The 26,449-nt window shown below is 40.8% G+C and overlaps 1 protein-coding gene across 1 annotated transcript in view; it reads left to right on the top strand.

The window, feature by feature from the left end:
- The window catches only part of TBXAS1 (thromboxane A synthase 1), a gene marked incomplete at its 5' end in the record, with an annotated part of 99,923 nt that overhangs the window by 11,406 nt on the left and 62,068 nt on the right, over positions 1-26,449 (top strand). The window contains 2 exons of the mRNA XM_010163016.1: positions 128-258; positions 21,665-21,979. Of these exons, the coding sequence (XP_010161318.1) occupies positions 128-258; positions 21,665-21,979 (446 nt within the window). The remainder of the gene's footprint in view (positions 1-127; positions 259-21,664; positions 21,980-26,449) is intronic.

Here is a 26,449-nt window from a genome sequence, read left to right as displayed (position 1 = left end):
AGAGGAAAAAACAAGTTTCACAGAAATAACACATCCGACTTAATGAGTTTTATATTAATGAAAGGAAGGGGATATTATGTTCCTTTACAGTCTAATTCAGTGTTTTCTTCTTTAAAATCTCTTGCAGTTTCTTTCCCATTCATAATGATCCCATTGCTCCGGATTTTGCCAAACAAGAAACAGAAGGAACTGAATGGATTTTTTATCCAAACTGTAAAAAATGCAATTGCCTTCAGAGACCAGCAAGATGCAGCTGAGGTAAGGCTATTTCTGTGATAAATATATGGATAAGCAAATGTTCTGAGGAAAAACTGGAAGTGGCATAAGCCTCAGTTTAAAAAGCAAACTCAGTCTGTTTGAACATTCAAAGCAGTTTAGTGAAGATTTTATTCATTTTTTGCTTTATGTACCATCAGCCAGGCTTGGTGTTGATGCAGAATTGTTAACACATTACAAGAAAGATTGCTTCTCTTAGTATTGCTGTTCAAATAAAGATGCAGAAAATGTTGCATCTGGGATGACTTTTCAACCTAGTTTCTAGATGCAGAATGAAGGATTCACCCTGTAGAAATTTTTCTCATCTTAAAGTCAGGTGTTTTGTCTCTGTTACTTTAATGACAAGAAAAGGGGGCCTCCGCTGAGTGTTTCAACCCAGTCATTACCTAGGAGCTGAGCAAGGTTTTATATAGTCCTGTGACACTTCCTACTGCTTTTGAAAATGGAAAGAACCTGAATGTCTGGTTAAGAGCATACACTTGATATTGGGATGGCTGTAGAGAAAGGTAGTAAATTCTACCTGAAGCAGGCAAACTAATGGGTATGCATTATTAGCAAATTATTTGTTACCCATGTATTTCTCTTTCTTCTGGACATAAGACCATTCTGTTTTGCTTTATTTTAATCACTGTTGGTTTATGAAGTATCTGAAGGCGTATGTATTTTTATGAAAGTCTCTCTATACTTGGTACACAAAGCATTTGAAACATAGGCATGTTCTTCAGTTCTATGACACAAAAGTTCTTTAGGTCTGCTTGTCCTTTTGGACCGTTCTTTACCGCAGACTGCACAAAATATCCCAAAAATAAGTTAACTGCTTAGTTATGGATGTGTAGGGAGAAACAAAGACTATCAGAGAATTACATTTTTAACGTAACTGAGACAAGTTTAGCCTATCAATTGACATGAAACATGCCACAACATACACATTAAGAAGCTGCTAATATTGAAATGTAAGAGATGTTTCTTACCACTTTGAGATGAAGACCAATTCTGATGGGGTAACAGCACAGGTGAGAATGGGTCCTCCCAACTTTTTCTCACAGCTTAGCCACCACAGCTGTCACCTTCCAGGAAAAAACAGATTTTAGTTTACCCTACATTACATCCAGGACACATTTAAAAATCGATTTTCCAAGATACTGCTCCTCTTTGCAGTGTTGTGTATTCTGCTCTTTGTCTTTGATTTTTTTTCTGCAGTGAAGTCTCATTTTCGTATGTGTCATGCTTTGTGACCATATGCTTCTTGTCTTTCCTCCAGCCTCCCTTTATGAGTCTTTGCCCCCGCTAGCCTTTAGGTCTTTGTCTCTGTCCTTGTTTACATCCAAAAGCATTGTAAGCACATTGTAAGCACCACTGACTGGACGCAAACCATTCATGATACATAAACATGGTTCCTGGCCCAGGCTGAGTGCTGGAGGAGTATTTTCCAACAGCGGTGGTGTATCTAAGCTGCTTGCAGACACCTCATTTCTAGTAGGTAGATCCAGTGTGAACTTTTAATGGCATACTGGTGTGGCTGTATGTATGGAGAGTTTTGAATCAAAGATTTATGCTGAAGGGGTCTGAATGAAAAGTCTCTTCTGTGTATCAGTTATAAAAGGATAAAAGGGACAATGAAACAGTCTAATGTGGATTAAAAGTAGTTAATGAATTAACTACTGTTAATAAAATGTAATGTATTTCTGTGGCAGTAGCACCAAAGGCATCGATTATGGGCTAAATCCTTCGCTATATTAGAGAAGGTCACTTCTTCAAACTGCAGGCTAAGATAAAGCACAGCAGGTGGATATGGTTAGGAGAAAACACAAAGGAAAGCAAGGTTATAATGACAAGAGCAGGAGGTGGTGTTCTGTGCTCATGCAGCCTGCTTGCATGTTTCAGTGGTTGATGGAGCAGAGGTTTAAGGTTATGTTGGAAAGGATGTTGGGAGGTGCTGTAAGAGAGAACACGTAGCAGTAGCTGCCCAATATCAGGACAGTGTGGAGGAAAATACAAGTTTGCCTTAACAGTGTATGCAGAAGTTAATGACTGGCTGTGGTCCTGCCTTCTCCTGGGCTTTTGCCTAGTGTGCAAAATTGACACATGGGAACTATTTCAAATGTTGGGAGTTAGACTCTTAGGACCAGATTTCTGAGAGTACGTTAAGTCTCCTTTGCAGTTCATGATCATTAGCACAGCTTTCAAAAGTGACTGGAAAGTTTGGAGCTTCCTTTTTTTTTTTCCCCCTTTTCACTGCCTGTCTTGTTACACACTCAAGATTTTGATTTTAGGTTGGTGGCACACAAGTCTTGTTATATTGTGTGCATCTTTTACTCCTCATTGATTTTTATCACCATTAAAATTTTGTTGGGTTTTTTTTTTCCTTTGGGGGGGTGCGAAAAACAAATTAAAAGCCTTTGGAACAAACTGTAAAACAATGAAAAGCTCCATGAAAATGATTCAGCTGAAGTGTCTTACTCTCATCTGCAAAAGATGTGAAGAAAGAATAAAGAAAGGCCAAAAAACAATGTGACAGGCCTAAGTCACATTCTAAGTCAGCCTGTTATCATCCCTGTTCTATCAGTAAATGAAACAATGGTTCTGAATGCCTAAAGATAATCCCATGGGCAGATAGTAATTTTACAGCCAGGTTTAGATCTAATAATACACTTGCAGTTTATATGAGATCTGTGATGTCACTTTCTCTTATCCCATCGGTTAGTGCTGCAGATGTCATTTTAATTATATATTATCTTTCTGTGGTCAGTCAAATAATTTCAGTCCTGGATATTCCACTCATTTGGCTTATGTTCAAAAACATTTAGTGGTTGTACTTTAGAAATTTCAATATATTACATTTATTCATGGATTCAAATGATTGTAAAATGTTTTCCTCATTATTTAGAGAAGAGCAAATTCACCATGCTCAGAAGAAACAGCACAAATTTAATGCACCACTTAACACCTACTTTGAAGGCTCCGAGCAGGATTTAAGTGTTCAAATACTTTATCCTGATTATCTGCCCAGGTTTAAATTTTTCACTTAAGCAAAATGTTTCCAGAAACAGGGCAGATAGACTGTTTACTTCAATAAATGATAGTTTGGTATATTTTCATTTAGTAATCTGATATGCAAATCATTATTCGTATAAGATTTTTCTATTGTGTTATAGCTCAGTTCTCAATTTACCAGTCCGTTTTAAATCATGATATCTAAATGAAGGAGTCTTTCATGGTGCTCAAAATTGAGACTCGTTTCTGAAACTGTGGGTTGAAACTAAGCCCCCTCAGCAGATAAAAGGCCAGAATTTCATTTGTAATCCACAGTAATAACAACAATTGGTATGTGGCAATTTAAGGATATTGCAAAACATTATTTTTTGGAAAATCACAACAGATCTGTGAGAAAATCCAATTTTCAAAATATATGCCCTTTAACAGTGAAAATTGGAGACTTTGTAGAGGCTACAACATGTTCCTCTGGCATCTCCTGATTTTTCCAGTCGTACTGTCTGCTGTGAATACATAATTCAAGGTCACTCATCCATACCAGGAAGGTAGTGACCTGATGATGTTTCTGATGATGATCAGCTGTTTCTTGGTGGTCTCAAGCCGATTTGGAATGAGACAGTGACAAAGCACAGAGAATTATCACCAGAACTGTATTCATTGGCATCTCAGTTGTCAGTTTAGACAGTCTGGCTGGAGACCTATGGACTATCTGAATGCTTTTGGTGTGAGCGCAGAGCAGACAGAAGGCAACGGGAGAAGAGGGTGAAGGCTGTGCTGCTGTGAACCCCACTGCCCGTGAGCCATGTGGTGTAAAGCCACAAAGAAGCTGTATGGTGCTGTCAGTCCTGGTGATGATCTGGCCTCTCGTGAGTTGGTATGGCCCTGGGATGCTCTGTACTCTCCTGTGCTAGGTCTAGATCAAAAGAGGTTTTCCTCTGGTTAGCAACTGCCAGTGAACAATTGCAGCCCCTTCCAGTTTTTCCCCACTTCTTATCCTCACTCCCACCAATCCTTTCCCTGATCCCTGGTAAAGTATAGTCACTGGATCTGCTGCACTCCAGCTGCCCACACACCCGGGCAGGCAGGAATGATTCCTGGTGTGTGGAGATCCTTTGGTTTTTCAGTATCAGCCATGGGAGGCTAAAATGTCAGGAAAATGAATTTTGAGAACATCTGAAAGGATGCTGCTTAAATGCTCACAAAGGGGAGAGAGCTGCCCTTTCACTGCTATAGCAATAGTAATGTACTATAAGGAAGTGGGAAATTTTAATATTTTTCTAGGAAATGATGGCCTGTTTAGAACTTTAATCTCTGGAACACTGATTCCCTGGGGAAAATGTGCAATGAACTTCCCTAAATGCTTTACCTAAGGGGAAAAAGGGCACGTGTGTGCGTACCTGCATTCAGGAGGATAAGGGACAATCTGAAAACCTAATTACTGTGGCACTCTCTTCTTTTCTCTTCCTTCCCCAGCAGTTCCCTGGAGTTTTTCCTTTTCATGAACTAATGAACTGTTTTATTCAAGAGCTGCTTGAAATGAGTTGAGCAGAGGTAATCCTCCTGAAAAAGTCTGATCCTCTCCTTGTCAAGAAAACTATACAATTACTAATAAAACTTAGTTAAAAATTTGCTAAATTCTATGTACATTCCAGGAGCTATGTGTGTGTTTGAACTGTGGAAATGCAGTACAGATGTTAAAAAGTAAATATTTTTCTAAGGAAACAGCAGATGGGAGGATTAGATGCCTTCTAACAGTGTACAGTTTTCCTGCCTTTGTAGAAAACCAAGCAAAACTCGTTTACATTTGAAAGAAGGTGGTGTCCATTTAAGGATACACACTATATGGCAATATTAAATAATCCATTTTTATTGATTTATCAAGTCAGTAAAACAAAGGATCAGTCTGGTCCTTTTGTTTTTATAAGTCTGTAGGAGGGATGCTGAGATTCTCTTCCACCGCGCTGTTCTCACGGTTTGGTCATGTCATTATTCACTGCCGTTGTCAGATGGAGGTATGAAGTGGGCTTTTCAGAAAGGTAAATGTGTGTCTCAAAGATATAGAGGGAATTTGTGCTAAATATGGGATTTGAACTCAGATCTCAAACCTGTGTCTCTGCTGTTTTAAGCAGAAGGGCATCCTTCCTCTAGAATATGTTAAAAACCTTTTGAACATTAAATCTGGTGTCTGTGCTTGGGCAGCACACGGTGATTCTAAGAGGGAAAAAAAATAGCATAATGTTAAAAGGCATTTTAGTTATTCACCTTCTTTTAAAAATCAAGCCATTGCTACTTGCTTTTAAAATTGTGTTCCTTCCTTCCTTCCCACAATTGAAGAAAAATCTTTTTTTTCTTTTTCTTAAAGATGTAGTGAATTTTATAACTTCCTCAGGATTTCTTAAGTAGGCATTTAAACATAGCAAGGACTCAAAACCTCAAATGGAGATGAACTTGAAATCCCTGTTACTTTTGGTCATGAGTTTAAATTTCTTGATCAGTCTGTTATCTTTCCAACGATGAATTGCAGGCCTACAAAATGTGATCTTTTGGTTTCAGGCCTGGGCTGAAGTGTCTGGCTGAGGTGCTTTCATCATGAAATGCAGTTCTGCAGTCTCTCTGCTCAAAAGAGATCAAGGACAGAATAAGTAACGAGAGCGGTGACTTTCTCACCTCCCTGAGGCGTGTTGATGGGGAAGCAGGAAGAGTTTTGCATTATTGCTGCATCTGTCCCAGTTCTGCAGCCCAGTGCACCTGTGAGCCCAGCACTTTACGAGCACTGCAGACACAAGAAGGGAGCAAATGTCTGCTTGGTTACCTGCTGCCAGCAAGCACATAGCAGGTCTTCTTGCTATCACTCACCCTTTGCTCTTATTGCACCATTTCTACTGTATCCTTGGTAATGGATCAGAGTACTTTATGGAACAGGCAGATGGTATAACGTATGTATTATCTGCCCCACTCCAGCAAACCCTGTAGCAACTGTAACAAGATAATCTTGGCATCTGGGACTCTTTTTCCAATACCTCCATCTCTTCTCACACTGATTTAGTTTTTTTCAACCACTGCTATGTATCTTCCTTTCTTCTTCAGGGGTGACAGGAGTGGTGTCTCTATCTTATATTTCACATGTCCCACTTCAGCTACAGTCTGGGGTCCAAAGTGCCGTCATGCATGTGAGCAATATCACTGAATTCTTTGAGTGCTGCTTCAGTTTTGTTGTGTTTTTAACCCAGACAGCAGCCAAACACCATGCAGCCACTCACTCACCCTATTCCGCCTCTGGGGTATGGGGAAGAGAACTGGAAGAGTAAAGACAAGGAGTGTTGTCGGTTGAAATAAGAACAATTTAATAATTGAAATAAAATAATAATAATAGAATATACAAACAAGTGATGGACAGTGCAACTGCTCACCAATGTCCAGCTGGTCCCTGGCTAATGATCCTCAGTCCAATAAGAGAGAGCAAGCTTCCTGGCCAACCCTTATCTATATACTGAGCATGATGTTGTGTGATATGGAGTATCCCATTGGCCAGTTTGAGTCCACTCACTATGGTTCCTCCCAGCTTCTTGTGCAAAACATGTGAAGTTGAAGAGTCCTTGATTTCTTAGCAATAACTAAAATCATCAGTATATTATCAACATTCTTCTCATACCAAATCCCATACTGAATCCAAAACACAATGTTATTCTGGCTACTAAAAGAAAATAAGCTCTGTCCCAGATGAAACCAGGACAAGTTTGCAAGAACATAGCCTTGTACCAAAGGATGGAAATTAAATCAAAGGACCAGGGTGTTCGTACTGATTAGGCTGGTGAAGTTTTTGGGTGTCCAGAGTTGCCAAGAATGGTCGTGCAGACAGTACTGGGAAAATGTATCTATGCAGGAAAAGCTAAACTCACTTTCTGAGAGATGTATGGTAGAACTCCTTCAGAGGGCCTTCAAAAAAAAAAAAAAAAAAGAATTTTTGCCTCTTTCTGGGGAGAACAGCGAAGGTTCAGGTGCTCCCTATAGCAGCATTAATCCACAGGAAGTTATTAGGCCAACAGGATACCTTCAGAGTTACAGGGAGGAAGGACTTAACTGCTTCTGTCAATAAAGTTTGCATGCATTTTCCTCCTGTTTTCACTAGCTGGTGTGGGATGTGAAGATGGACATTTGGCTTTGCTGATCTACAGCATATGAGAAATATCTTTTAATTGAGAAGGGTGGGATTTTTACTGTTGAAAAAGTCTTTTACATCCAGAGTAGAAATAAACAAATGCGCATGCTCAGTTGTTGGTAATGTCAAGGCTTCTTGTGACTTTTAAAAATTGTGTTTATATGGTAAAAGCAGTCACTTAAAATACTTTTTTTAACCAAAAATCCAGGCCAAAAGAGAGATTAAGGACTCTCAAATAATGTTTGCAGTAAAATTTCTCTGAAAAAATGGGGGAGGAAAGAATTAAAAGGCAATCTTGTCTTTTTAAAAGCAACCACCCCACCCTTGAAGGAGAGTTCAAAAGCATGGGGGTTTTGTTTGGTTTTGGGTTTTTGGGGTTTTTTTTGGCCAGCCCTACTTACACCTCCTTCTAGGTGCTGGTTGTTGTGGCTATAGCCTGATTTTCCTGCTCTTGATACTAAAAGGGTGGGGAGTGGTTACAGCTTTGTTTTATGTGTCCATAAAAGTAAGAACAGCAAGAGGTCATTGTGCTTTGAAGGTGGGATCCAGTGAACACTGGTCTGTGTCACTGAGCTTTGTGGTGGCTTGACCAGCATAGGCAAAAAACAGGATAAGGAAGCCAAAAAAGAGGTGGTCATTCCTTATAAGGGCCTGGGTCTCTTGCTTCTCCTTTGCAACCTACGTCTGGCCCACCTCATCATGAGTTTTTTGTGTTGTCCTCCCTTATGATGGCAAGGGAACTCTGTGCTTTTTATTCAGAGTGAAGTTCAAATGTTGGAAAGCTTGTTTATGCCTGTGGTAATTCCCTGTAGGCAATAACGTCAGTGCTGGCCACTTGTCCCAGCCTGATCCTGTGCTAGTAATGAGTATTCGCAGCATGCATTTCAATGTCTGATTAAATCTTTCTGAAAGGCCATCTGTTTGAGAAGGATGTGGCATAGGCTTTAATACTTTTTATACCTGGTACTCAATACTGCTATTTCATGACCTTAGACATAAAGTTTGTCCCTTGGTTATTTAGCATCTCTCCTGATACTCCAATGACAGAAAATAATTGGATCAAGGCTGTTGCAACCTGTTGGATCACTGTTTGTCTTTGGGGAAATGTTCCTGGGTGTTGGGCCACAGAAGTTACACAGTCCCAAGGAGACTTTACTATGTCCAGGGCTGAGAAAAAGATACCTGTTTTCTGGGAAGGGAGTAAAGCATCTCCAGCTGCCTTTTTTTTCTAGCGCTTGGGGCAGAATCTGGTGTAGTAATATATCTACTGATACATGCCAAATCAGTAAGGAATTTGGCCTTTCTGTTGCATGTTCTCATCTGTTCAAAATATCCAGCCTAAGCAGCATTACATCTGTGTTTCAGGGTCATTATCCTATAGGCTTGGAAGCACAGTTTCCCCTTGTGATTCTCTCAGCATAAAGTCAATCTTCTCCCACGTGTCTTTTCCTGCTTTCTCTCATTTGCTTTCCTTCATGGTACAGTCTCAATATTCATCCCTTCGGCTAAAAGGAAAAAAAATCTCATCCTGAAGCTGTGTATGTTCCCTTTCGTTTGTAACTTCTCTTTCTTACAGTTCCTCATTTCTTCTGTACTTCACCCTTGCGGTCTGTCCCTCCTGAGTTTCTCAGAAGATCCTACTTTAAGTCACTGAAAGCCCTTCCTTTTTCCTGCTTAATCTGTGATCTGGTCTTCATCCAGGGTGTGGGGTTTTCAAATTACCAAACAAAGGGAATCTTGCCATAAAATGAAATCATATGGAAATTAATTTTCTGCATAGCAGGATAGTGGCCTTTAATGCCAAGGCGAGATACAAGATCTAATCTTCATTTATGTATCTTTTCTTTTAAATTTTATTTTACTTTTGATCTACATCTGCAAGGGATATGCTGACTGGGCTTGGGAGTTTTATCTGTTTATTTTACCTTACTTGCAAAGCAATAGCATGTTTGGGTATTTTCCCTCTACAAACAGACCTTCTTCTGACATATGTAACTAGAGCATAGCATCTAAATTCTTAATTTAGAAAAAAAATTCACAGATTTACTGAGCGAATTCTAATAACAGAGCTTTCCCTTTCTCTGTCATTTTTAACATTTTCCACTTTGTCTTTCATAGTCCATCCTTTTTTTTTTTTCTCTTTTCTCTGTTACTGGTTCACCATCCTTCCCCTCTGAGTTGCTCCCACAACTAGAGGAGTTGCAGCACTTGTGATATTAGTGGGTAATCTTTGAATTAGTCTCTGTTAGTCTGTCTGTGTCTCTATTTGCCTACAGTGACCTCTCTCAGCCCCATGCACTGCCTTCTTTTTGCAATACAGCGTGATCTTTTCTGAAGGAGTTACGAAAAGCTATTCCATGATATTTCATTCTGGTTCAACTGTCCTGTCCTTCTGTTGGCACGTTTTGATCTCTGGAGGTTTTGCCCTTGATCTGTCTCAATTTTTGGTGTCTACTTTGCACTTCTTTGATATTTCTTTCTTTTCTCTTGTGTCTACTTACCTTAGCAGATCCATACTCCTACTATAAGAGACACTGACAGCCCCTTTTGCCAACAGGAGAGCTATTTATGTGGTCAGCATTTGGACGTCAAGAACATGAAGTTGCTTTTCTTCTGAAGCTGGTGGCAAGTCAGTTGACCACCTTAAGGCACAAAAGTGACCAGCTTTGTTCACTGGGGCAATTCTCTTCTTGCTACCATGCTGGGGCTGCCCCAGGGGCTGCCTCTCCTTCCCCAGCCTGCTGGGGCCAGCAGAGCTGGAGGCCGCTCATGACTATATCTGGATTTTGAGGATAATTTAACATTAGAGTTACTTATTACGGAAAAACAACAGATTGTCTGTCACTGGAAGCCTTGAGGAGAGGCTTTCTGAAACATGCCCTCAATGTCAGCTGGCTGCGAGGCAGGAATCCCTATGTGGTGTTCCTCCGTCTGCCTTTTGCTAAAGAGCAGCCGGAATGATTGCAGCGATTCCTCTCCCTCCCCAGAAATCTGCCTAGGAAATCCTGCATCCTCGGCAGCCTTGCTGTGGCTTCACAGCCTGTGACTGTGCAGGGCTTTCTCCACTTTCTTCACAGCAACTACCCTTTATTTTTCCCTCCCGCTGGGATAAGCAAGCTACATCTAAGAGAGGCAGAGACTAGAGGGGAGCCGAGCACTTCCTTTCTCTCTTTGACAGAAATGTACACTTTTTAATAATGTAATCTCAATTAAAAACATACCAATTAAAATGGGCTTTTTAGTAGGTCTCTGGGGACAGGGAGCCATAATTCACATTAAAATGTAAAGCTTCAGAAGCAGGGAGAGCTAGGTGCATTGCAAGTGCCCAAATATTCAGTGATTTTAATTACAATGGAAACTCAATAAATTGCTTTGTGCCACAATCCATTATTAACAGCTTAGTGAATATCACTACTGCTCCACAGTGAAATTTGTTGTCAGTATTTCAGTTGCGTACTCTGATTTTTATCACATTTGTAATTTGACTTCTTAAAAAGGGGAGGAGACTGAAAGTTTGCAGGCTTGGCTTTGGGTCTGGCTAAGTTCTGCTGGATGCAGCATCCCAAGAGAGAGACAGGAGGAAAGATGGAGCTTTTGTGCTTCACCACTGTTGGGACTGGCCAGGAGTTAAATCTACTGCTTGCACAGTTTAAGAGCGATGTCACAGCTGTTCTTTGGGCATGCAAAGGGCCTTTATGCCAGCTGAGCATGGGGCTACCTTTACATGTGCTGTTTCTCTGAACAGTACCCATTAGGCTGGAGGACTGTTTGGAACGTCTGCTCAGGAGTACAAGGAAGAATAGTGTAACAGCCCATGAGCAAGCATGCTGATGATCTTATTTTAGAGTGAGCAAAGTCCAAGTTGTTTCGAATTTTCCAAGTTTTAGCTAGCAAATGCTGATTTGAGGTATGGAATTAGGCAAGTCCTCTTGGAGCTCTGAAATGTGAACAGTGATTGTGTTCGGCTTTGACCAGGGATAAAACTTTTTTTTTTTCTTGGCAGTTATTATTGCTGTAATTGTGCTAACGTTAAGATGCTATATATTTATATGTATACTTACAGTAAAATGGTACCTCCCCCCTTTCAAAGCAGCTTAATATTTCAAGGATAAAGGTGGTTATCAGGAATGTCATTATTTTAGATGCTAACAGCAGGTGTAGTGGATTTATAGTTGTGCCCCATTGAAGTGTTAAGCTGCAGGGGTCTAAATAACCATGGTCTGGCTTCTATGAGATTTATTATTTATTGTGGGTGTTCTGTTTTCACTTGATCATGTGGCCTGACTGAAGGGTCACAGTCCTCAAAGTGGGGTTACTGCCAGGTGTTTGACGAGATCTTGACAAGATCTGAGTGAGATCCAGATAGATCTTAGGACAGAAGTTACTGGGAACTCTTCTTCAAATTCAGAGAAGTCACAAGCGTGTATATGGGATGAATATGATTTGTCTGAACATAATTAATGTCTCATGTTTTGCTATTATTATGATTCTGATTTTCTGCAAAACAAGAGCATATTCACTTTCCCCATCTCAGAAATGGCAGCATTATAATGAAGTTAACTTGCACCCTGCCAATTACACAGAGCTCTCCTAGTTCATTATATCAGTAATTACACATAGGATTATTTTTTTCTTGTGAGGAATCTTTCATTGACAGAGGAGTAATGATGCCTGTAAGTTGCTTAAGTATTGCTCAGTCAGGAATATGTAAAAAGTGGGAGATGTCCTCATATTTTCAGGGAGAAAGGCAGCTGGTATTCTGGCATGCTGTTAATATTCATGTGTTTCTGAAGTTGTAATTTTTTTAGTTTGACTTTAGGAAGCATTCCAGACCACGGGGATGCCTGATTGTTATTTTTCATGCATCTTTGTACTGGCAGAGGACAAAGTGACATGAAATACATAAAATGCCTTATAATTTTTCTTTTTTTTTTTTTCTTTAATTTACGCACACACGCTTCTTCTTTGTGTTTATCAGTCTGCACAAAATGCCGATAATTGCTCTGTAAATATTAGAAAGTCATATTGGAACTCTGTGAAGGAAAGGAGAGCAGTGGGAGAATCCTTCCTGCTACTGAGGAGCCATCTATTGGATAAACCTATAACTGAACCGCGCATCCATGAAGCTGTGGAGGATAACGGTATTTGTTATTGGTCACTGGGTAACTGAAAATAATCCTTTCATTCCCAATGCTGCTTCCACCCACTGTGTTAGAAACCTGTACCCCTTCATGCACACAAGTGGAGAGTCAAGTACAGAGGCGATTTATGTACTGTAGATAAAAGCCTGTTTAATATAGCTGAAGATCCAGGATAAATCTTAATGTAGGGTGCAGGTGTGATTGTGAATGGATAAGCCAGCAGTAGGATTGCCTGGCAGCAGTGGAGAGCAGTTGCATAAAGAAGTAATAGAAAAGACAAGTGTTTTTTCCGTGTTGTTATTAAAAAGCACAAATAACATTAACTGTACCTTTTTTTGTAACAGTACATGTCATTTATATCAGTCTCACAGCCCTAATTAGTTTAGTTAAAAAAATATATTTTTTTAGTTATCCAGAATTATTTAAAACCATCACAAAACCAAATAATGAGGTGTTTTTCCCTCAAAACATATGCAATCTATATGTAATGTGATGCAGAAAGAGAGCATCATGAACAAACCATGGGGAGAGGTGAGGGAGGACAGGATGTGAACAGTAAATTTCCAGAATGGCCCCGAAACATCCTGATGGTTCTTTGAAGTGAGTGGTGGGGCTTTGCAAGCATGTTAAAGGGAGCATATAGGGCAGGAAGAACAAAGAATAAAGAAGCAATAATGATATTCCTGTGCATGTCAGGCAACTGCTAAAACCAGAATTGATTATTAATCAGGAATTAAATTTAAGTAAATACAGTATAATCTGTGGTAAATGGAAAAGGAACAGAGGGCTGTCTGCAACAGCAGCCTTCATTCAGCAGTTTGAGTCAGCAGAGGGTCAAGCTTCTGGGAGGTAGACACTTAGGCTAAAACACTCCCTTCCTGTATCCTCCCTTCCTCCTGCCAGTAGAGGAGGGGAGGAGTGTTCGGTGGTTTGCTGGGAGGCCAGATAAGCTTTGGGAGAGGATGCATGCATCCAGTGTGCAGCAGCGTGGTCAGCTCACTGCTGTTTTGAGAGTCAGTACCTGTTCCACACACTGGTGTACGTGGCAGGGTCCAGCCCGACCTGTTGTTCTTCCTCAGTGCCCAGTTATTTCTTCTCTTGCTGTATTTGCCCACTGTGTGTTCTGATAACCTCACTCCTCCACCTCCAAGCAGCAAAACATGTGTGGGGCAGGAGAAGCTCAGCTACTGCACACACAAATCCAATATTTATTGTTTGTACACTGATAATGCCAGGCATTGTTATCGGAGTGTTGTTATCCTAAATGTTTTGCAAATACAGAATAAGGAGATTGCAGTCCACTGTTATTTGCTGCCAGTGTCTCTTGCTCACCATTACGCAGGGATTGGGAAAGCTGCATGACACTCTCTAGCCATTGCATTTTGGGCTGTTTTCTGAGTATTCTCTACATGTACATGCGGTGGAGGGAGCTGTGGTGGTTACAGTGTTGTGCTGTGCCCTGGGCTGAGGCTGCCAGCCCAACGTGGCAGAGATGCCAACCAGCTGCCACAAAGTGAATGACACTTGTTTGCTGTTAAACTGAATTTCATTAAGAAAGTGCTTCTTTTAGACACCTGGCTCATTCTGCTCAGCCTAGTATTGGAAGAAAAATCCCCAGAGTCAGAGGCAACAGTCAGTTCATTAGGAGTGTAAATCATAGAATCATAGAATGGTTTGGGTTGGAAGGGACCTTAAAGATCATCTGGTTCCAACCCCCCTGCCATCAGTAGGGACACCTTCCACAAGACCAAGTTGCTCAAAGCCTCATCCAGCCTGGCCTTAAACACCTCCAGGGAGGGGGCATCCACAACTTCCTCGGGCAACCTGTTCCAGTGTCTCACCACCCTCACAGTGAAGAATTCCTTCCTAATATCTAATCTAAACCTGCCCTCTTTCAGCTTAAAACCATTTCCCCTTGTTTTGTCATTAACTGCCCTTATGGAAAGTCCTTCCCCAGCTTTCTTGTAGCCCCTTCAGGTATTGGAAGGCTGCTATAAATATGGACTGGGCTGCAGGCAATCCCTTGGTTTTACACTGAAGAACTGCTGGAAGGGTTTCCAGCTCTCTAGGCAAGCCGTTGGTTTCTCTGTGAGCCCACATAATTAATGAAACAATTAAATAGGTGTGTGCCTTATTTTCTCTTTCCCATAATTGTAATATCTCTTCATGCTGTGTACCACTTCAGCCAAGTTAGGCCTCAGGCTAGGATCTTTACAGCTCACAGTCAACAGGTCCACACACTTAAGATTAAAACCAGCCTCCTTCTACAAGAGCTGTAAAGAGCTGTGTTAAGCTTGTCTCAGCTAGTAACAGTTCTTTGCTCTCTCTCCATTCACTAACAATTAGATCTGAAATTCAGATTTATTTTCATCTCTGGACTGTGTGGGAACATCTTGAGAAGGATGCTGTTGTCTTCCAAGATATGAGCCCTCCAGTGCCACTTGCAGCAGTTCAAGCTGGTTCCTAAGAAAATCTTCTTTTTAAGAATTCCCCCAGCTTTATTTTCAGGTCAAATTAGGCTTACCCATGCCTTCATAGATTTCTAATTCTCTTACTTTAATTTTGCATTTTGAGGGTCAGAAAAATGCAAAATTTTTGAGGAAGAAACCAGCAGTACCTAAGCATTCTTCTCCCTCACCTCACGAATGGAGGCACTACCACATGAAAATAGTTTTGTATTTTTCAGCAGTATGATTTTTTTTCTGTTATCAGCATGCTTTGCTAAAGACCTACTGAAATAATATTTATATATATGTATGTATAGGCAGAGAGAGACAAGTATGCAAGTACAGGTTTTGGAGCTTCAGACGTTTCTGGTGTAGCTGGGTGAAATCTAATGATCTGCAATATCTGCAGTGACTCACTGGTGGACGGGAAACCTCTCCAGTGACAGAAATGGTTCAGTGCTGGGGTGGACTGCCCGGGGAGGCTGTGGGAAGCTGGAGTTTGGCTGGGTTTTTAAGAACAGGTTAGACAAACAGCTGTCAGGGGTGGTTTGGCTGATGCTGCCTCATGGCAAGGGGATGAAGTAGATAACTTGCTGAGTTCCTTCCAGGCCTCTTTCCTGCATGTGATGGTGCTTTTGCCTTAAACTCTTTGAGTCTGTGTAAATCTGTTTTCATCCTAGGTCTTAAAGGGTTTTCTGAGATCATCATTAGCTTTTCCTCACGGGGTTTTATAAGATTTGATGCACGTTGTACCAATTTTACAGATGGAGAAGCTGTACCAGTTAGAACTATAACTGTGTTTTAAGGGCAAAAAAGGGAGTGCAGCTTTAAGCATTCCAGCTTCTGTGGAGGTCAGTGCTTTAACCAGTAATTCATATCGGCCACTCTGCAGATTTAGTGGCAAACTCAGCGAATAAAATCCATGTCATACTTGAATTTACACTTACTCTTGTTTTTTGGGGTTTTTTTTGGTATGGTTATTTTGTGGGTTTTTTTTAATTTTAATTTTTTAAAAGAACATTGGTCACATACAGAAGATATGTTTTGTTACCATATTTAATACTTTCTGTGCTCAGGTGCTTTAATCAATTTGCTGATGTACCTGCCCTTTCTGGGCCTGCTCAGCATTTCATGTAACATTTTTGCAACATTATTGTAGGGCCACTTCTTCTTCCTTTCAAGTAGAAAGCAAAGGCATTGCTGTGGCTTCTGACATCTTATTTAATGTCATTAAATAATCACAGTTCTCCCTCATTACTGTGAACTAGTGCCAGAAACTTGCTTAGGAGTTTAGTGATGATAATATATTAAAATATCAAGACAAGTCTAAAGTTAGAAAAAATCTTCTCAGCCTGAGGTTTCACTACAAATGTTAAGATCAAGCCAGCTGGCAAAAGGCTGCTCCACCTTCCAAGTGGGCACTCAGTGATTTATTTATCTATTTATTTATTTATTTTATTTTTGCTTTAAATTTACTCAGATTTTTAATGGAAGTTATATTGCTTTGTAAGACATGACTACCCTCAGACATCCAGCCCATTTACAATAAAAATATTACAGTGGTTTCACCAGCTGATGTTAACAAATGCAAACAAAAGAGTTTTTTTTCTGCCAGACTGAAAGGCTCCCAGCCACTCTCGAACAACAGCCGTACCCCACAGTTCAACAGACTCCAGGTCCTTCCAGAGCTGAGCATCACCCATGAGAGCACCGTGCCCTCAACCTTTAGATGCACAAATTTGAAGACTGTCAGCTCTGGCCTCCCAGTTAATTCCAGCTTCTGGGTTCAAGCACAAGGCAAAAGGACAATCTCTCTGAAATGTTTTGCGACTGGATGTATTGGCAGAGAGACTGCCTTTTTTGTGATTTCACTGAGAAACCCAATGAAATCCACAAGTGTTAGGGAGAGGTTAAATTTGATCCTTTCAAAGCAGTTTGGTAAAGTGATCGTTTTAGTGGGACTCCATTTTGTGCTACTTTTTCAAAAGAATCTGAGTAGCTACTGCAGTGCTTTACTGATAACTTCAGGGTGACACAGGTTTGTCTCACCTAAAAAAGCAGTTGCAAAATCAAACTTGCAAAAAGTGACCTGAGTATAAACCAATACAGCAGTGTTTGTACAAGTTGTAGAAGACTGAAAATAAGAGGTGTGAGCTTTCTACCTGTTAAATAAGGATTCTCAAGTTTAGCTTCTGCTCTTTTGAGCTGCCATCAGAGCATTTGAGAAAGACTAAGAGGGTCTTCACAATTTATTGTGAGTAGTGTTATATTAGCAGCATCATATTTGTATGGCTTTTGCACCATAGCAAGTGCTTTACAGAATACCAACCGATTATGTCATCTAGTTTGATTTCTTGATTCATCTTTAAGTTGCTTTTTTAGTTCTGGACTCTTTTGAACTTAAAATGGGGAGCTGAACTACCAGAGTGGTGCAAAATTTTAGTATAGTTTGTAGAAAACGCAACTGAAATCACAACTTTAAGAGCAAAAATTACAGCTACTGTACATTTCGTAGTTTTCCTTAAGTAATTTTTGACTTCTCCTTGCAGAGGAGTTGAATGGCTCAATCTCTCTACCAAAAGCATAACCCAAAGGTCCCCTGGATCCCCAAAGCAGCGGTGAATTTTCCAAAAGGCTAGCCAGCGTGTCAGTCTTAGCTATGAAAACACAGTTCCCTGTTTAGGATGGAAAGAGCTGGAGACATCCCCTGCCCCCTCAGGACCCTCGCCTCCTGTGAGAAAAGTCATGATACATCACGCATGTGAACAATATCTCTCTCTTCTTCTGACAGTTGCAAATTTTAAAAGCAGTGACTTGAGGAGGGGTGATAGATATTGCTGGATTGGCCTTCCCCAGTATAGCACACATCTATTCTTCCAGTGTGTAGCACATAGCTCGTTACGGTTCTGTGCAGAACGATTTCTCTGCATGGCCAGGTGATGTTTAAGGAGACTAATGAGAGAAATGATATGGCCCAGAACACTGGTGTCAGGAAATATATTGCCGGGTGTCTATCTTGGGGAAGCTGAAAGCGAGGCTTGTCTTATTATATATTTCAAAGGGGATGTCTGTGTCACCACCAAGTTAGACGTGCACCCTGTCCCATACTGTGTTCAAATTAGATTTTTTTCAAGTAGTAGTTTTCCATTCAGTTTTCATTGGCTTAATGGTAGGCTCTGTGCTGTACGGGGGCAAAACATTGGCATGCCATTCTTTTGAAGTGGGGACTTGTTTCTGAGACCATTGAAATATAACTACGCAAGTGTCAGAGGACAGGGTAGAGGCTATTATGGGCTTCTGCTTTTTGTGAGGAAAATCAAACAAATGTCCCCAATGGAAAAAGGAAGACAGCAGCTGTATGTGGTGACCAGAGAATGTTTTTGTGCAGTGACACTGTCAGTACCTGGTCTGTTGACAAACTGAAAAAACGGCTTTTTTTTTTTTTTCCTCCTGCTGTCAACTGAAATGGAGAAAAACCCCGTGAATTTTCATGAGATACCTTTTCCTCATTTTCAGCACTTAACAATCCAATTATATTTGGTTTTATGCTAGTGTTTGCCTCTATTACCATTGTTAGGTTTTTGAGTCATAGTGATTTTTCCATCCTGATGGTGCAGAAGAAAAATGTTTCATTATGACTGGTTATAACCCTGGAAATCTTTTCTCTCGCTCATTTTTTATGTCGCATTATATACTGATGCCTAAAGTGAAGTAGAATGAACCATAAGGAAAAGAAGCTTTGCTAAAATACAGCTCCTTCCACTGTGTAGAATTATCTTGAAAAAAAGCTTGCTTCTTTCTAATTTTATGCTTTTTTTCCCCCACTATTATTCAAGTAGTTTTTTACAAATAAATGTTGTTTCTGTAAGAATTGTTTATGAAGCTATTGCTCTTAGCAACCCCTGCTCACCTGTGAACAAATTACATGGCACAGGTAAGGGATTTAGTTGTTCCTTGATAGGGTGACCTTATAAACAGATTCTGCAACAAGGCTAGCTTTTAAATTCCTAACCAAATATATTATGTGAGTAATAAAAAGAGCTTCTCAAAATGGCCACAGAGGCATTTCAGAGCACATTCTTGGGAATATTCACTTGTGCTAGCATTCATTAAGTTTGCTTTCAGCAAAAATTCTCATGAATGAAATTTTATTCACTAGTCATTATGATTATTATTTTGCTATCATAGCAATAACCAGATGCTTTGTATAAGGCTGGGACCTGATTTTGTCTAAGGCTGGAGAAACATCTTATAGGGTCTCCAGAGAGTGTATTGTCTAAATATAAGACCAGACTCAGCTAACAGCTCATGACTGGGAACTGCAAACCCTCAGAGAGCAATGGGTTTGTTTACAAGAAAATTCACAGCTAGAGAAGGATGAATGCAGAACCATTCCAAATGTTTTAGCGTTTGAACTATAGTATGTTACAGTGTTACAGCTCCACTGAATATGAATGTAATTATCCATTTTTATGTTATAAAGGTAGTTTAGGTGATGATGACTAATCTTATGGATAAAAGTGAGTATCTGTACAGATGCAGTTCATTAATATACTGGACTAGTTTATCCACACACTAATGAACACACTGGAACTGGACTGTTTTGGGGTTTTTTATTTAAAATATGGCCTAAACCAAATATATGTACCAGGAAAATCTCTGAAGCATAGGCTATGCCAGAGAGTTGAACTCTCAGTTGTGTAATGCACAGCCTCCCAGAATGTGAATAAAGCCCTTCCTGGAAAACTGAAGTGAGATTTTTAGCTATGCGCAGCTGAAGTATGTATGAAGTCTTGTTTCCTCCAGTCTAGAGGAACGTAAAAGAGCAGCTATCCTACCATGCTGGAGGAGGATGACTGTGGCAGAGCAGCTGCAAATTTTGGTTTGCTGTATTAGAAATGAGAGACCAAGAAAGCATGGCCAATTTGAGTATGGAGGTTGTGCCTAAGTCTAGGCACAAGGAAGTATTTTCAGAGCTGGAGCTCATTTGCTGAGCATAATCATACAAAGTTACTTTGTGTTCCATCACTTACTGGGGGAAAAACACATATCCTGTGCCTTGGAGGTGATGTAGTTTGGCCAATTTGTAGAGTCTCTCACCATGCCATGACCAGCACTGGCTGCTATCTGGAGCATTGATTCTTGGGTGTACCAGGGTGCAAGGTGTGCTGTGGTCATGGGTACAAGGTGCCTAAGATACATGTGCAAAATGAAAAGGTTCTGTGGGGTGGAGGGACGGAGCTGTTAAGAAGGCAGTGTGACAATCCCTTGTATTACCCAAAACTCAGAAGAACCATTCCTCTCTGCATTGTAGATCAGTCAGAACTATTTGCAGAGCTAAGCACAGGACACTAAATATTACTCCTCTTTTGTTGTCTCACTGTTCTCTTTTCCCATGTTGAGTGGAAAAAAAACCCAACCCAAAAACTGATTAAGTCCTCTGACATTTATAATTAATTAGTCTTTCCTTACTCTTATTTGGTTTGCCTGTCCTTTTCTCCAGCTTTTTCTTTTTCTACTTTGTCTCTCAATCATCAGATCCAAGAAATCATTCAAATGATTTCTTTTTAACAGATAAATGCAGCTTTACAGCATTTTTTTCTTTTGAAGAAAGACTTGGTTCCTTCGTTTGTCCATCCCACTGCACAAGTTGTCATGTTCTGGCACTGCAGTCACTTCAAAGTCCTTGAGCTATCATGTATTCTGTTGGTATTTGAGGAATTGAAAATCAATCACATAGCCTTATGGCTTTAGGTTCAGCACAATTCTATTATGCCCACTCCCAAAAGTCAATTCAAACCTTTTGGGTTATATTTCAAAGCCTAATCAAGCTTGCTGTCCAGGCTGGTTTGGAGTCAACTCACTCTTGTCCATGGGTCTGTTTATTATTTTTTTTCTACCAGAAACTAGTGTGAAAGAAAGCAGTTTTCATAACAGTAGAATCATCCAGTGGGCATTTTGCGAAGATAAGCCACTCAGAGGTAGAGGAATGCTTACTGTTGTCATGCATTTCTGAAAATATGTTTAAAATAATTTTTAAAAATGCTGTGTTGGTACAAGTGTTCATAACTATACTTTCTCATAAAAACATGCAAGTTTACTGAGATCAGTTTCTAGTCCTGTCTTGTTAAGCTGGCACAGAAATTATTGTAGATGCAACCCTAAATCTAGATGGTGATTTTCATGATTTGGACCATGTGAACAAATGAGGATGATGCCTCCAAGCAGATGGGCCAACTTCTCCAAGCATGGGTTGTGCCACCTCCAGTTGGCAGGCGCACATGGGACCGTGCATTGACTATGTCAATCCCCTTACTTCTGGCAAGTGCCAAGAACTCACCCTGAGGATGAAAGGAAGCTCTGCATGGAGTGCTGGCCACAAGCAACCCACTGTGAAAATATGTACCTGTCATGTACTGGGGGCAGACCAGTCTCATCCCACTGGGGAGAAACCAGTGACCAGTTGCTAGTGATGGCATTTCTATATGATTTATAGGAAGTCTTCCCACATGGTGAAAGGCTGGTGGCCATTCTCTGTGAGCCAAGTGGGCAGCATAAATAGGAAACAGCGTTCTCCTTCAATCCCCCATGGGTAAAGGCATTGCTCTGTGACCTGATCTGTGTGCTTCTTCTCCTGTGTTCTGCAGAGGCGAAGAGATTTTCTTCAGTGGATGCTAGACTCTCGCAGCTCAGCTGACTCCCTGGCAGCCGGGTGTTTTGATGTGATCAGTCCATCTGCCACTTCCAGACAGAACGAGGTGCCTCTTGCTGGCAGGGGCCCATCTGAAAAGGTTCAGAAGACATTAACAGAGGATGAGATAGCAGGCCAAGCTTTCCTGTTCCTGATCGCTGGGTATGAGACCACCACTAGCACACTGTCCTTTGCCACATACTTGCTAGCCACAAACCAAGAGTGCCAAGAGAAGGTGCTTCAGGAAGTTGATGATTTCTCAGCAAAACATGTAAGTATGATGTGCTGGTGTGGAGCTTCATGCAGGGAGGAAGGCAATATGAATGTTGTCATGCCGCTGTGGCACCTGCATGATCCCTGTTTGTCTAAGTTATTTATGCATATATTAAGATTTTATTAATATTTTGAGCCAAAAAATCAAGATTAATCTATAATGTTTAGGGTTTTTTGGAAACTGTTAAATAATGTCACTTTAGAGCAACTGAAGACATGGACCAGAAACTTTGCATCGTAGTGAAAGCTTAACCTTTACATAATATTTTACATTATTCAAGTAAACCAGCTGTTGTCAGACTCTAAAACTATGTATTTCTATTTTTTTCCTCTTGTCAAGATACTTTTGTTGGTTTTGTTGTCAATTTTATTTACTGATCTTTGTAAGGACATAAACAGTGTTCTTACAAACCGTAAACTGCAAATTTTTTGCTTTTCAAAAACTTCCTACTTTTTTTTTATTCACCAGCAGAATATATGTTAACGCTTCAGAAAAGAAATCACAATGTCACAATGTCTTATTCTCTTATACTGTATTCAAATTACTTCTCATTCACTATCTGTATTTACCAAGGGTATTTATGTTTCCTGGATAACTGTTGACAATATTTTGTATATCTAGCAGACCATGCAGCAGCCATTCTTCCACCCTACACTCTCTGCACAAGTTGTTAGTTATGGGAATTCAGAGTCGTCTTCTTTTCATGAACACTTTTATAATGGATCATGAAGCTAACAGGAATAATATGACACCACCCATGGCTGTCCTGCAGGATTTCAGCTGCTAGATTTGCATGCTTGAAAGCCTTAACTGTACGTTTTGGGGAGTTTCACACTTTTTATGCATTCCGTCCTTTGTGTTTAACTCAGAACTAGAAGAGTTGTATGATTTTCTGCTTTGCTGGTAATAGAAAATTCTCGACTACACGAAGTGTGCCCAGTCAAAAGCTACCATCCTTTTGCTTGTGCAAACATAAAAGCCAGGATCTGTGTACACAGAAAATATCTTCTTTCGTCTTGCATGACGAGGTTCTGAGCGTGGTGGTTCTCTGTCTAAGATTGCTTTTGCTCTGAGGGCACAGATGGATGACAGCAGTGGGGCCAGGATTGCGCAATCTGATCCACAGAGCATTTTCTCAGTGCATGCTTCATACGTCTGGTGTGAGTTAACTCCATAGAATGAAACCATTGATGTGTTATGTTTTAACCTATAGGGCTTGGGTTATATGCTTGGATTATTAGCTCTACAACATTCCAGCTGGAGCATATTTACTTGTTTCATTCAAATATGGCAGACCTAATTATGCCCTCGTGTCTGGTTAGTTCAACTGACTTTCTTAAGCCCTGCGAAGATATGAAGTTGCAACTTGGTCTGGAGTATGCACAGTTTACTTGTTAATACTGGGGGCAGTTGCACATAAAAAACCCTGTTATGCAGCCCCAAGGAAAATATGATTAATCTCCTCACCAGTTCCTGATAACTGGCAGATTAAGAAACCAAAGTGGAATTACTGGGAGAGATACCCAATATGATAGGTACTTGATGTCTTCCATATCTGTCTGTAGGTGGGGATATAAATTAGTAAACTTTTCTGTCTAAGTGCATAGAAAGGTGACCGCAAGCAGTCATTAACTGACTGATTGCTTACAGACATTTCACATAGGGAAACCACGTATATGGCTATGTCTACATCAACAAGTGTTGTGCTCCTGTAGACACAGATTTGTCACCTAGCACAACTGGTAGTGAGGAATGTTGGGTGCACGCTCTACACACTTCAGGAGGGGATTGTTTTTTGGTTTATTTTGTTAGTTCAAGTCTGACCCTGTGTACCAAATTCCCCTTAGCAGTTGGACTGATCTTCTGGTTTAGTTCCAGTTAAAGGAGCCCTTGCTGTGCACTTGGAGACTGCAGTGTGCACCAGTGCAAGAGACTTGCATGTAGGTGTCCTCCTGATCCAAGCTAGAGAGCTAAAGGGACCCTATGTTATATATGGTCTGTCTGAGCTGTCACTTACTATTAGTGGTATTTCAATAATAATCCAATTCAAATGCGTAAGGCTTGACTCTCTTGGTTCTTTAACAGGAATATCTTGCTAATAGTTTCAGCTTTTGCAGTGTCTAGGAGAGGCTGTGGAGCCAGGGACACTTGTGGCAGAGAAGTTGAAACTTGGTGTAGAGAGATGGCACTCAAATTAATTATTTTTGCAGATCAGCACTATAGACAATCTGTGTGATGCCTCAACCCAAACTGGTGGCCTCATCCCGAACCATCCTGTCCCATGTCATATATTGATTGGAAGTACCTTTCAAATCACTTCCCCATACTTTACTAGTTTTCACATTTAGCTTTAGATGATGCATATATGGCTGTGTGGCCAAGGAGAAGAGAGAGAGAAGGATAACTAACTGCTCTCCTTGATGCCAGGAAATTCATAGACCTAATCTGTGCAGCCCTATCCTTCAAAAGATTTCCTATTATAAACAGCTTGTTATTTGAGGAGGGGCAATGCACTGCTTAAGGAGCACATCCCAGAATAAGGAAAAGGATGCAGCAGTTCATTCGCCTTAGTGACTGTAATTAACTACTTCTAGTCTAGAAAATAAGATCTATGCAACCGTTTGCAAGTTATGGGAGCAGAAGCTATTTTAAAACTAGGATCACATAGATGCTATGTTCAGTTGTCATGCAAGGGAGAGGAAGGGAGGGGGCATAGCAGCTATGAGTTCACAGTTAGTTATCAAGTCAGTTGCTAAGAAATTTGATTAGGTTATTGCTTGTGCCCAGCACATCGGCTTTGCTCTTATCAATGTGCTTTGCAATTTTCAGAAAGAAAGGGCCTTCTAAAGAAGGCCAAAACATGGGGAATGTAGTCTGGTTGTTTTAACAGCTGGTGGAAGACTGCTTTGATTTGCAAATATGCAAGTGTTAAACACAGTCCCCTCTTCAGACAAATTTATACCCAGGTAATTATAACCTCAAAATGCTCTCCACCATGTCCCCCTTCCTTCCTCCAACCATACCAGTTGCCTCATGCAGCATATTTTATTGCCTTGATCTTTGGTGTAGAGCTGCGATCTGATTTTACAGCAGCTGCTGTGTATCATCCCAGAGATGGATGTACTTCTGTAGAGGACAGGGTGATTTATACACTCATTTACTAAAGTTTATAAAGACATGTGAAAGCCATCTGAGAAACAGTGCTATAAATGACAGGCACAGTTCCAGGTTTTTTGGCACACCAGTCAAAAACTCAAGGCACTGTGACTTTGTGGTAGACAGTAAGGAGAGCAAGGTCAGTCCATCTGTGCATACAGCAGTATTTTGGTGGCTCTGGGTATTGTACTTAAGGATACTCCTGAGTTTGCTCTGATCTTCATCTGTCTTGCTTGCACAGTGGTTACCTCAGCAGAATGGAACAACATGAAGGGGAAAGAGAAAGCCAAGGCACTTCTGTTTGAGAGAACCCTGTGCTAGCTTGGTGCAAGCTGCTGTGGTGCGGGGCAGAAATACAAGGTTAGGTGCTGGAAGTGATCTAACCACAGTGCTGTACTGAGAGTTGGGAGGCCAGAGGAGAGGTCCAACTGACCGTGTTGTACTGCTGTGTTGTTTCTAGCCAAGTTTGTCTCAGAGCTGTCTTGGAAGACCTCTTTGCCTTTCTCCACCACACTGCCTGAATATGCTGTAGAGGTGGTACTTCCAGACAAGTGTCCTCAGAAAACAGTACCTGGAGCAAGTAACGGGTTGTCACCTCTTTTTTTACCTCTAGGACCTTCCTCATCTGTTCAATAAAGGACTTTTTAGGTCTTCTCTTGGCTGATAGCTCAATATGGAGGCTTGATGATCTTTCCCTGAAAGTGAGAAGTGACACCTAGCCTATTTCAGAGTCTGGCAAGCAGGAGAAACCTCTATCCTTGGTTATTGTAACAAGCAAGATACATGGGTTATTGCCCTCCTCACCTCTGTCTGGATCTTTGGGGTATAGGGAAAAGGAGTGCACAGCTTTTCATTGTCTCTGGGGAAGCAGAGAGGCAGGGAACTGAGTGGTGACTACTGTCACCACACACTGCATCTTCCCATTCTACCTGTAAATCCCTGTGTCTGCTCCAACTGCACTGGAAAAGACAAGTTTGAGCATAATTCCTCTAACAGACAAACTGAAATTAAAATTGTAGAGACTCTGACCTGGCCATCTTCATTAAGCCCTTGGAAGTGTATGAGGGCCAACTGTGTGCTGGGGTGCATCAAGCACTGTATTGTGCGCCAGTCAAAGGAGGTGATCGTCCCGCTCTGCTCTGCACTGGTGCAGCCTCACCTTGAGTCCTGTGTGCAGTTTTGGGCGTCACAGTATAAAAAGGATCTGAAGCTCTGGAGAGTGTCCAAAGGAGAGGCACAAGATTGGTGAAGGGCTTAGAGAGGAAGCTGTATGAGGAGAGGCTGAAGTCGCTTGGTTTGTTCATCCTGGAG

Source organism: Antrostomus carolinensis, unplaced genomic scaffold, assembly GCF_000700745.2.
Source record: "Antrostomus carolinensis isolate BGI_N321 unplaced genomic scaffold, ASM70074v2 scaffold8092, whole genome shotgun sequence".
NCBI classification, from domain to species: Eukaryota; Metazoa; Chordata; class Aves; order Caprimulgiformes; family Caprimulgidae; genus Antrostomus; species Antrostomus carolinensis.
This window is presented reverse-complemented; position numbering and strand designations above follow the sequence as displayed.